General features: G+C 54.9%; 1 protein-coding gene across 1 annotated transcript in view; it reads left to right on the forward strand.

The window, feature by feature from the left end:
- CCNF (cyclin F) overlaps positions 1 to 12,094 on the forward strand; it is a 21,906-nt gene continuing 9,812 nt past the window's right edge. Inside the window, exons 1-9 of the mRNA XM_029049099.2 lie at positions 1 to 109; positions 4,872 to 5,026; positions 5,780 to 5,886; positions 9,180 to 9,247; positions 9,426 to 9,616; positions 10,075 to 10,128; positions 11,055 to 11,159; positions 11,273 to 11,350; positions 11,805 to 11,956. Coding sequence (XP_028904932.1) covers positions 97 to 109; positions 4,872 to 5,026; positions 5,780 to 5,886; positions 9,180 to 9,247; positions 9,426 to 9,616; positions 10,075 to 10,128; positions 11,055 to 11,159; positions 11,273 to 11,350; positions 11,805 to 11,956 — 923 coding nt within the window. The 5' untranslated portion in view covers positions 1 to 96. The remainder of the gene's footprint in view (positions 110 to 4,871; positions 5,027 to 5,779; positions 5,887 to 9,179; positions 9,248 to 9,425; positions 9,617 to 10,074; positions 10,129 to 11,054; positions 11,160 to 11,272; positions 11,351 to 11,804; positions 11,957 to 12,094) is intronic.

Below are 12,094 nucleotides of genomic sequence, written 5' to 3' on the forward strand. Positions count from 1 at the left end.
CCGAGCGGGCGCTGCAGCCGAGCGGGCGCTGCAGCCGAGCGGGCGCTGCAGCCGAGCGAGCGCTGCAGCCGAGCGAGCGCTGCAGCCGGAGGGGCGATGAGGGGCGGCGGTGAGTGACGGAGCTCCGGCCCGCAGCCCCGCGAAACCCGCCCTGCGGGAGGGGCGCTTCCAACTCCGCGGAGCCGGAGGAAGGGAGGGAGGGAGGGAGGGAGGAGCCCCCATTCATTCATTCGCTCGCTCGTATTTACTGAGCGCCCCCTCTGTGCACGGCACTGTCCTAAGCGCTCGGGATGCACAGTCGGGCAACAGACCAAGTCCCCTCCTGCCCCAACATCAGGCCTTCCCGGACTGAGCCCCTCCACCTTTCCCTCTGCTCCCCCTTCCCCTCCCCACTGTCTTCATTCGTATACATTCATTCATTCGATAGTATTTATTGAGCGCTTACTAGGTGCAGAGCACTGGACTAAGCGCTTGGAATGAACAAGTCCGTAACAGATAGAGACAGTCCCTGCCCTTTGACGGGCTTACGGTCTCATCGGGGGAGACGGACGGACAAGAACAAAAGCAAATAAATATATTTTTTATTGCCCTGTTTATTTTGTTAATGAGGGGTACATTCCCTTCCCCTTAGCTGAGCCTCCTTTCTATCTGCTCCCCCTCCCCACTCTCTGCTCTTCCCCCTTCCCCTCCCCACTGTGCTCATTTGTATCTATTATTTATGACCCTGTTTATTTTGTTAATGAGGTGTCCATCTCCTCGATCCTATTTATCTTGATGATGATGTTTTGTTTCGTTCTGTTTCGCTGTCCCTCTCCCCCGTTGAGACCGCGAGCCCGTCGTTGGGCAGGGATGGTCTCTATTGTGGCCCAATTGTCCATTCCAAGCGCTTAGTGCAGTGCTCTGCGCAGAGTGAGTGTTCAATAAATACGATTGAACGAATGCGGGGGTGGTGGGGGGAGAGACGGGCAGCAAAACCAAAAAAGTAGGCAGGATCCCGCTGCCGACGATCCCCTCCCCCCGCCCGGACAAACCGGACTTTGCAGGGCGCGCGGGCCTTCCTCTGCAAACTGGCCTCTGCACCCTGCCCAGCCCCTCCAGGGAAAACTGACCCCTGCATGTGCTCGGTCCCTCCAAGGAAAACTGGCCTCTGCATTGTGCCCGGTCCCTCCAGGGAAAACTGGTCTCTGCACCCTGCCCGGTTCCTCCAAGGAAAACTGACCCCTGCATGTGCTCGGTCCCTCCAAGGAAAACTGGCCTCTGCATTGTGCCCAGTCCCTCCAGGGAAAACTGATCTCTGCACCCTGCCCGGTCCCTCCAGGGAAAACTGGCCCCTGCATGTGCTCGCTACCTCCAGGGAAAACTGGTCTCTGCACCCTGCCCGGTCACTCCAGGGAAAACTGACCCCTGCATGTGCCCAGTGCCGTCAGGGAAAACTGGCCTCTGCATTGTGCCTGGTCCCTCCAGGGAAAACTGGCCCCTGCACCCTGCCCGGTCCCTCCAGGGAAAACTGGTCCCTGCACTCTCCCCGGTCCCTCCAGGGAAAACTGGCTTGTGCACGGCCATTCGTCCCTCCCAGGCCAACCATTCCTTGCACGGTATTCAGTCCCTCCCCTGCAAACTGGCGTCTGCACGGCTCTTGGTCTCTCTTGTGCAAACTGACCTCTCCGTGGCGCTCGAGCCGACCCGTGCAAACTGGCCTCCACACAGCTCCCCGTCCCTTCTCTGCAAACCGGGCTCTCCGTGGCGCTCGATCCCTCCCCTGAAAACTCAGCGCTTAGAACAGTGCCTGGCACACAGTAAACGCCTAACAAAGATCATCATTTAACTGGCCTCCACATAACTCCCGGTCCCTCCTTTGCAAGCTGTCCTCCCCGTGGCGCTCGATCCCTCCCGTGCAAACCGGGCTCGCTGTGGCGCTCTATCCCTCCCCGGAAACTTAGCGATTAGAACAGTGCTTGGCACACAGTAAACACCTAACAGATACCATCAAACTGGTCTCCGCATAGCTCCCGGTCCCTCCTGTGCAAACTGGCCTTTCTGTGGCGCTCGGTCTCTCGCGGCCAAACCGGCCTGACCACGTCACCCATTCCCCCTTTTTCGGGACCACTGTAAAGAGATTCAGGTGGGATGGGTAGGTTCGCTTGTTTAGTCGGGATAACTGCGCTTTCAAAGTTCTGCCAGAAACTCCGCGAGGAACTTCCTCACCACATTCAGTCTCCACTTCAAGTCGTCTAACATTTCTGCCCTGCCCGTGAAACCACTATGAGGAGCCACAAGTGTGTATCCATATTGAAGAGGGATTCCCGCTTGTTCTGGGTCTCCTAGCTCTAGTCGTTTCATTTGCCAAGGAATGGCAGGCCTTTAAAAAACTCTGCTGACCTCACCCGAATAGCCAAAGTAAAAACCAAATTAATTTGCAGCGTATTTGTTTCTTGAGCAGATTAGGGTGTGGACAGTGTAATTTCAAAGTAAAATCTTGAAATCAACCCTCTACGAAAGCACACTACTGAAGCCAGGGAAGAGGCAGACCCTGGTTCATGGAACCAAGTTCAAGAGAGAAGGCGATTAAGATTGGAAGATTGAGCAGCAGTGTGGCCTAATGGATAGAGCATGGGCCTGGGAGTAAGAAGGACCTGGTTTCTAATCCTGGCTCTGCCACTTGTCTGCTGTGTGACTGAGGGCAAGTCATTTCACTTCTCTGTGCCTCAGTTACCTCCTCTATAAAATAGATATTAAGACTGAGCCCCATGCCAGACAGGGAGCGTGTCCAGTCTGACAACCTTGTATCTACCTCAGCGCTTAGAACAATGTTTGACACGTAGGAAGCACTTAAATACTATTGAAAAACAGCAATTAAAAAATCCTTTGGAACAGTCACTCTCCATCCAAAAGGGAGCCATTCTTCACCCTCTGGTGTTTGAAGTGCAAAGCCTTACAATGTACACCGCTACAGAAAGAGGGAGATTGACATTATATAATTGTATTAGTATATATTACAATCATTCATTCAATAGTATTTATTGAGCGCTTACCATGTGCAGAGCACTGTACTAAGCCCTTGGAATGAACAAGTCGGCAACAGATAGAGACAGTCCCTGCCATTTGACGGGCTTACACTCAATATTATCAATGATTGTAATGATAATAGTAGTTCTAGACTGTGCCTGTTTTTCCCCTAGGGGCTTATTGATTCCTGTCCTCAGCACTCCTCTAGGTTCACTCCATTATCTGTTTAATTGCTAGTGGTCACTGGTGCGTGGTAAGTCTGCCTCCCCCAGAGTGGAAATGGCTGGTAGGCAGGAAACTCCCCCAATACTATTAAGAGATTGTTACTATCATTACAGAGAAACAGTGTGGCCAAGCAGGTAGAGCATCAGCCTGGAAAGCAGAAGGACTTGGTTTCTAATCTGCCACTTATCCGCTCTGTGACCTTGGGCAAGTTACTTCACTTCTTTTTGCCTCAGTCACCTCATCTGGAAAATGGAGATTAAGACTGTGAGCCCCATGTGGGACAGGGATGGGGTCCAACGTGATTTGCTTGTATACGTCCCAGCGCTTAGTACAGTGCCCAGCACATAGTAAATGCTTAACAAATACTATTATCATTATTACTGCCCCTAGTAGGGGCTGAACATATCTGTGACTAACTGCTATTCGTACCACTCTTAAAATGTTCTTTTGCAGTGGCTGGAAGGAGGAGAGGCTCCTTGTGGGCAGGGAATGTGTCCATTATATTATGTTGTACTCTCCGCAGTGCTTAATACAGTGCTCTGCACACTAAGCACTCAATAAGCACGATTTGTTAATTGCATTTAAAATAGGGAAAATTAAATTTCTCACCTCCATTTGGGTCAGAGTAGGCTTCCTGAAACTCATTTAAAACTTGCAGTCCTCCGGACTGTAAGCTCGTTGTGGACTGGGAATATGTCTGCCACCTCTGTTATATCTTACTGTCAATCAGTTGATCATAGTGAGCTCTGTCCCTGGCCCGCTGTGTGACCTCAGTCCAGTCACTCATCCTCTCTGGGCCTCAGATACCTCTGCTATAAAATGGAGAGAAGGACCTTGCTCTCCCTTGCGAGCAGGGATGGTGCCTACCAACCCTATTAGAGTGGACTCTCCCAAATTCTTATTACAGGCTTTGCACCCAGCAAGAATCCAATAAGGCAGTTTGACCCACGGGCCTGGAGCCAGAAGACATGGGTTCTAATCCCGACTCTACCACTTGCCTAATAGGTGACCTTGGGCAAGTCATTTAACTTCTCTTTGTCTCAGTTTCCTCAGCTGCAAAATGGGGATTCAGTGCCTGTTCTCCCTTCTATTTGACCGTAAGCCCCCATGTGTAGAAGGGACTGTACCTGGCCTGATTAACTTGTCTACCCCAATATTTGGAACAGTGCTTGTTACGTAGTAAGTGCTTAAAAAAAAAATACCATTGATTGATCGACGTTATCTGTATCTTTCCCAGTGTGTAGTAGGTGCTTAATACCACAATTAGATGAATGGTATCCTGTTCTGTTCTGTGCCGAGCACTGTAACCAAACTGGTTTGGGGATAATAATAATTAATTGTGGTATTAGGTACTTACTATGTGTTAGGTACTGTACTAAGTGCTCGGGTCGATACAGGATGATTGGGTTGGACACAGTCCCTGTCCCACATAGGGCTTAGAGTCTTAATCCCCATTTTACAGATGAAGAAACTGAGGCCCAGTGAAGTGACTTGCTGAAGGTCACAAGTGGACAAGTGGCAGACAAGTGGACAACTTGTTGGTTCTCACCGACTTTACAATGCGGCCAGCGACCGCGTTGGGGTGTGTTTTCCTCTCTGTCCCGCCCTTTGCCGCTCACTGACATCTTTTCTGATTTCAGTGATCCACTGCCGGTGTTCCAGGTGTTTCTGTCTCCCTTCCAAGCGAAGGATCCGCAAGAGACCCCGAGTCTTGACGCTCTTGAGCCTCCCTGAAGATGTCCTCTTCCATATCCTGAAGTGGCTCCCTGCCGAGGACATCCTGGCCATCGGGGCGGTGAGTGGCGGGTGCCCCGTGAGGGCCCCCGGGGGTGCCGGGGTCCCTCGGAGGATCCTCGGGGTTGGGGGTCAGCGGGGCCGAAGTGGGAAAGCCTCACGACGGAGGAGGTCCGCTCCGAGCTGGCTGCGGCCCCCGTGCCTTCCGCGGGACGACCCGTCCCTCTGTCGGGGTCGTCCCTGAGAGAGCGGCCGCCTGCGGCCCCGACTTGGAACCACAGAGCTGCAGGCTGTCCGCGGAGGTCATCCGTTCCAGCCCTCTGCCTCTGGGCAGGTGGAAGCCTCAATTTGGCAAGTCAGGATTGCTGAGCCTCCTGGACTCCTGCCTGGGAGGGGGATTCCTCAGCCTCTGCCTGGCTGCCCGGGGACTTTCTTTTTGTCGGTTGGGACTCCCTTTTGCAACTTCCGCCTATCGCTCTTGCCTGTGTTCCCTGACCTGTTGGGGAGGAGGGAGGGAATGGGCCCCTCCGTTTGGAAGAGTCCATCCCATCTCCTGCCCAGTCAGTCCAGAGATGGCTGGACGGGTGATGTGTACTGAGCCCCTCCCAAGGGCAGTACACGTGACTGAAGGCTTTGGGGAGGACCACTGAGTTAGGACCTTGGGGCTTGTAGTGTAGGGGAGACAGATGCTAAATTTATGGCCTTGCAACTGGGTCAAACAAGCGATAGTCTGGGTTGGTTTTGAAGCAACTTTGGGCAATCATCCTGGAGGGACTTCTGGTTCTGAACCCCCTGGCCTTGGATTCGTTTCCAGGTGCACCCCCACCTCAAATATCTGGTAGACAATCACGCCAGCGTCTGGGTCAGTGCCAGTTTTCAGGACGCCTGGCCGTCTCCGGACAACTTGAAGCTGTTTGAGAGGTAACCTTTGGGAACGTGGGGCGGGCTGTGTGCTTGCAGGGCCCCAGGCCTTCCTCCTCGGGGGCCGGCCTCTGCCAGGGGCCACCGTGGCGGGGAAGGGCGCCAGCCGGGTGCCCGAGAGTGTCCCGCCCCGAGTCCGGCTATGGGTCCGCCCCCACTGAGTGGTGTGGTGGACATTGGGCTGGGACGGCTCAATCAATCAGTGGTACTTCTGGAGCACTTACTGTGGGCAGAGCACTCTACTAAGTGCTTGGGAGAGTATATTGTAACAGAGATAAAGAAGCAGCATATGGGCTGGGAGTCAGAAGGACGTGGGTTCTAATCCCGGCTCCGCTGTTTGTCTGCCATGTGACCCTGGGCAGGTTACATCACTTCTCTGGGCCTCAGTTATCTCATCTGTAAAATAGTGATAAGACTGAACCCCAGGCGGGTCAGGGACCGTGTCCAACCGGACAAACTTGTATCTATCCCAGTGCTTAGTACAGTGCCAGGCACATAGTAAGCTCTTAACAAATATCATAAATTAAAAAAAAGAGTTGGTCGACACATTCCCTGCCCAGAATGAGGTTACAGTTTAGAGAGCTCACGGGCCGTTCACCCTCCTGACAAACGTGGGTGGGCTCCTCTGGTCTTTGACGGACAGGTGGGACATAGACTCCACTGGGACAGCAATGGGCCCCTCCAAGATGACTAACTGGCATTTGCCGTTTGATCCTGACAGCCCCACCATCTGGTTGGTGGAGCGTCTCTTCTTTGTCAAGCACGGACTCTCCGGGTGTTTTTGGTCCCCCCCCGGCCAGGTCAGACTTTGAGTTGTGCTCGTGGCTACCGCCATCCTAGTTGGAGACTTAACCTGGTTTGGGATGGGGGCTGGTCCCTTTTTAGCTCAGGTAACCCAGCTCTCTTATTTATCGCTCTGGTTCAGCCTCACCTGTGGCACAGATTGGTCCGGCTGATCCACTTTTCCACAGAGCTGTCAGTCGTTTGCTTCTTCTAATAGTGATGATGATAATTGTGCTATTTGGTAAGCATTTACTATGTGCCAGGCACTGTATTAAGAGCTGGGGTAGATTCAAAGTAATTGGGTTGGACCCAGTCCCTGTCCCATATAGGGCTCACAGTTTTAATCCCCATTTTCCAGAAGAGATAACTGAGGCCCAGAGAAATGAAGTGACTTGTCCAAGGTCACACAGCAGACAAGTGGCAGAGCTGGGTTTAGAACCTAGGTCCTTCTGACTCCCAGGCGCGGGCTCTATCCACTAAGCCACGCCACTGGTCCTGTAGTAAACCCGTCAGTTTGCCCAGTTGACACCTCCTGAGAATATAGTGATTCTTACTGAGAAGAGCTCATGATTAACTCTCGGTAAAGGTTCGTTATTGATATTACCACTAGAGATGGGATATGGGTTCTAATCCTGGCTCCGCCACTTGTCTGCTGTGTGATTTTGGGCAAGTCACTTCACTGAGCCTCAGTGACCACATCTGTAAAATGGAGGTTGAGACTGTGAGCCCCACATGGGACAGGGACTGTGTCCAACCTGATTTGCTTGTATCCACTTAGCGTTTAGTACAGTGCTTGGCACATAGTAACGCTTAACAAATACCATAATTGTTATTGTTATATGGTGGGATTTAAGTCACCTGAGTTTTTTTATCTGTTGGCTGGAGCCCAGCCCAGCGTGGAGCTCAGAGTGGCACATCGGGAATTGAAGGTGCTGCCGCCTCTCCTTCCTACCTCTGATCCCACAGATTAGCCACCCCTATTTTCTATTTATTCCCAATCCGAGAAACTGTGGGGATTGTTGTCTGTCGGGCCCTCGGAGTCCTTCCGCTCGACTCTGCCCTCCAGGTGGCAAATGAGGGTGTGTAGAGGAAGCGTGGCTTAGAGGATAGACCCCAGACCTGGGAGTCAGAAACACCTGTGTTCTAATCCTGGCTCTTCAACTTGTCTGCTGTGTGACCTTGGCCAAGTCACTTCACTTCTCTGGGCCTCAGTTACCTCATCTGTAAAACGGGGATTAAGACGGTGAACATGTGGGACGGGGACTGCGTCCAACCTGACACAGTCCTACCTCAGTGCTTAGTACAATGTCTGACACATAGTAAGTACTTAACAAATACCATTTAAAAAGGTGGCAGAGAGTGTGGTTCGTGGTCTTTGTTTCTGGGGTGCCTTTGGGTGCCTCTGCAGGGCCCAGACAGGTATGGCCAGATTCGAACTCCCTGCCCCGGCTGGAAATCCCAGCTGAGTGCATGCGCTGGGCTTCGGGTCCCGCGTTCCACAGGGGCGCTGACAGCCGTCCGAGGAGGCCTTTACCCACCGGGCCGGGGAATGTCGTTCTGGGGTGAAGCGGATTCTAGAGCCGGGAGGAAGAGGGAACTTGCTCTCTGGGAGAGACAGCTCGGCCCCCCGGGTGGGCGGCCGTCTCCTGGTCCTCAGATTTCAACTCTCTAAATGAGCGTATGGCCAGGTCGGATCCAATTCCTATGAAAGAATTCCTTTGTGTCCAATCGATCTCCAGAAAATAACTCCTCGCCAAACTGAGGGCCTCGGTTTTTTAAGGGCTCTCAGGGGTTAGGGAGAAGGGAGAGAGAGGGTTTTTTTAAATGCCCTGGCAAGTAGCCACAACTCATGAAAATCCCAGGAGGGGAGACTGTATTATAACGGTTTAGACTTAAAGGAGGTTGCGTGCCTTATTGAAGGCACATCTCCTCCAAGAGGCCTTTCGTGACTAAGCCCTCGTACCCTCTTCCCCCACTCCCTTCCGTGTCGCCCGACTTTCTCTCACTGCCCCTCCCGGCCCCACAGCACTTATGTCCCCCTCTGTCATTTATTTACATTAATGTCTGTCTCCCCCTCTAGACTGTAAGCTCGTTGTGGGTAGGGAATGTGCCTGTTATAGTTTACCTTCCCGAGCACTTAGTACAGTGCCCTGTACATAGCACACAGCACTCAATCAGTATGATCGATGGATTGCGTGGACTAAGCGAGGCATGTCCCCGTGCTGCGTCCTGGCCAGCTGAAATGGGAGTTACTAGTCGAGGCTTGGGGCCGCTGGGAGCAGCGGCCATGCCCCACGCGTCCCCGGGGGGATGGGGAAGCCCGGCTCTGGTGATCCCAGAGGACTGAGCCTAAAGCCCCGTCCGGGGTGTGGGCCGAGGCGAGGCGGCGGGCCCGCATGGGAACGATTGACATCACGTGGGGCCTCGGGCCGAGAGTCCTGGGGAGAAGAAGCCACCTCCTCCCTGCCCGCAGGCTCGCCCCCTCACCATCACTCTCTTCTCTCCCTCAGGGCGGCCGAGAGCGGGAACTTTGAAGCTGCTGTGAAGCTGGGGATAGCCTACCTCTACAACGAAGGCCGTGAGTGGGCATTTCCGCGGTGGGCCGGGGGGGGTTCCGGTCTGGGAGCATCGATGGGATCGTGGTGGGCCGGAAGCCTCGCCTCCCGTCACGTCGGGGCCAGGGCAGCGCTTCGACCCGGGCTGGCGCTCTCCGGCCAGCGTCCGGACTGAGGGCCGCTCTCTCGTGGGTCTCGCAGTGTCCATCTCGGACGAGGGCCGGGCCGAGGTGAACGGGCTGAAGGCCTCGCGCTTCTTCAGCCTGGCGGAGCGCCTCAACACCTGGGCCCCGTTCATCTGGCTGTTCATCCGCCCGCCCTGGGCCGTGTCGGGGAGCTGCTGCAAGGCCGTGGTCTTCGAGAGCCTCAAAGCCGAGTGCCGCTTCCAGAAAGTGAGTGTGCCCAGGAGCTCTGGGCCGAGCCTTGAGAGAGAGAGAGAGCTCTAATGGGGGACACTCTTCTCCCCTTCCCCCCTGGGAGTAGGAAATGGATTCAAGGTGACGGCTCCACTTCTGCCTGCCAGGCCTGGGGTTGGCAGGGGTTCAACCAGGGTGCCTAGCAATGTTCTTGGGTTCCCACGTTGGCCACTCTCTCTGCAGCCTTGCCCGACTCCTGCCACAGGAGTGTAGAGCAGATGGTGAAGTTTCCCCACAAAAGAGCAACCCTTCCCCTCAGGTCTCGGGGAGGGGAGGCAGAACCTCCGATACCAGCGCGAGCCTCGGGCAGAGCGAGCGAGAGGGGCCGGAGGTCGGGAGGCCTCCCTCGTCTTGCCGCCCACCCAGCCAGTGACACCTTGTAAATTGGGCTGTGGCGGTCCAGAAAGTCACTGCTCCTTTCTGTCTGCTTTAAGGCCCACAAAGGATCGATTCTGCACTGCCTGGCTAAAGTCCTGAGCCTTTTTGAGGTAAGTCGCTGATTGCTCAGCCCCCCGGTTGGGATCCGGGATCCCTCGGAGAAGGGCTTTAGAGCAGCGGTTGGGCTCGTGTGAACGAGATCGAAGCTTGAGTCGAGGCGCCCGTTTGGGATCCCACGTTCCCCGCTGGTTTCCTGAGCCAGCAGCCATCCACCCCGACTCTGCCTCCACACTATCACCTCCCCGCATCCGGGGGGCCCAAAGTTACATGAATTCAGGGCAGTGGGTCCTAGTGGAAGGAGCATGGGCCAGGGAGTCGGGATGTATGTTCTAATCCTGGTTCCATCACATATCTGCTGAGTGACCTTGGGTAAGTCACTCACTTCGCTTCTCTGGGCTCACTTACCTCATCTGTAAAATGGGGATAAGAGTGTGAGCCCCATGTGGGACAGGGACTGTATCGAACCTGGTTGTCTTTAGAACGGTGTTTGGCACATAGTAAGCGCTTAAGTACCATAATTACAATTAGTATTAGGGCAGGGCCTGGGTTCTGTGATTGTACAGTCTGCGGGGCTGACCCTGGAAAGCGTCTCGGGGCGCTGCGCGGCCGAGGCCTCCTTGCTGCAACTCTGCCAGTCGGCGTGGGAGGGCTGGTGTCCCTCTGGGAGGGCTGAACATACTCTCGCCACCCAACTTCCAAAAAGACGGCGGGCCTGGCCTCGGGAGACGGGATTTAAATTCTCCTCCCTGCTCTGCTCCGTGGTGATAACCATTTTTGGTAGTGATTTTCCCAACTGCCGAGTGGAAGCCAGCCCCTGGCCCCCAGCCCCTCGTCCCCCCCCGGGAGGATGTGAGGATGACTGTGAAGGAAGGCACCGGGCGATGGTTAGTCCCGGGGTCCCGGCGACGACATCGGGCTGCCCTGCTCTCCCCGACCCCCCGGGAGGGCAAGTGACGTTTCTGCTTCACGTTTCCAGGACGAAGAGAAGAGGAAGGAGGCACTTGAGATGTTCGAAGAGTCGGCCCAGCGGGGCTGCTTGGATAGCTCCTACCTGCTTTGGGAGAGTAACAGGAGGGCTGCTGTAAGTCCTGCCCCCTGCCTCGCCGGCCGCGTGGGAAAGGCTCCCCTCACCCCACTCCTTCCCCCGCAAAAAGCCCAGTGGGTGAGACCTCCGTGTCCCCTCCCCCCCGACAGATGGCGGATCCCGGCCGGTACCTGCAGAGCCTGCGGAAGCTGAGGGACTACGCGGCCAAGGGCTGTTGGGAAGCCCAGGTGAGGGTCCTCCTGTCCCCACCCCCCAGCATGTCCCCCCCGCCCCCCAGACCCCACCGGTGGGACACGGCACGCTTCCGGCCAAGCCTTGGTTGGTGCCCCTCTCCGTCCCTGCTTCTGGCGTAGCGGATGGAGCGTAGGCCTGGGAGTCAGAAGGTCGTGGGTTCTGATCCCGGTTCTGCTACTTGTCTGATGAAATAATAGTAATTACGGTATCTAAGTGCTTACTGTGTGCCAAGCACTGTTCTAAGCACTGGGAGAGGTACAAGGTAATCAAGTTGGACACAGTCCCTGTCCCACATGGGGCTCACAGTCTCAATGCCCACGAGTTAACTGAGGCACCAATCCAGTTTGCTTGTATCCGTCCCAGCACTTAGTTCAGTGCCTGGTATAAAGTAAGCGCTTTACAAATAGCACGATTATTATTATTATTATTGTTGTTGTTGTTGTTCAGATGGCTCTGGCCAAGGCCTGCGGCACCGGCAGCCGGCTGGGATTGGAGGCGAAGGCATCGAACGAGATGGTGTCCCAGATCTTTCAGGCTTCCCGTCCCGTCAGCAAGCAGAGCATCTTCACTGTGCAAAAGGGAATGAACGAAACCATGAGGTGAAGATCTGTTTCTAGCCAACGAGGCCTGGGGAGCCTTGGGGGAGAAAGCAGCCGGGGCAGGGCAGCCCTGGAGGAAGGGGGCATATCCCGGGTTCCGGTGGCCCCTTGGTTTTCAAGCTACGTGCTGGGATCCAT

Source organism: Ornithorhynchus anatinus, chromosome 2 (genome assembly GCF_004115215.2).
Source record: "Ornithorhynchus anatinus isolate Pmale09 chromosome 2, mOrnAna1.pri.v4, whole genome shotgun sequence".
Lineage (NCBI taxonomy): Eukaryota > Metazoa > Chordata > Mammalia > Monotremata > Ornithorhynchidae > Ornithorhynchus > Ornithorhynchus anatinus.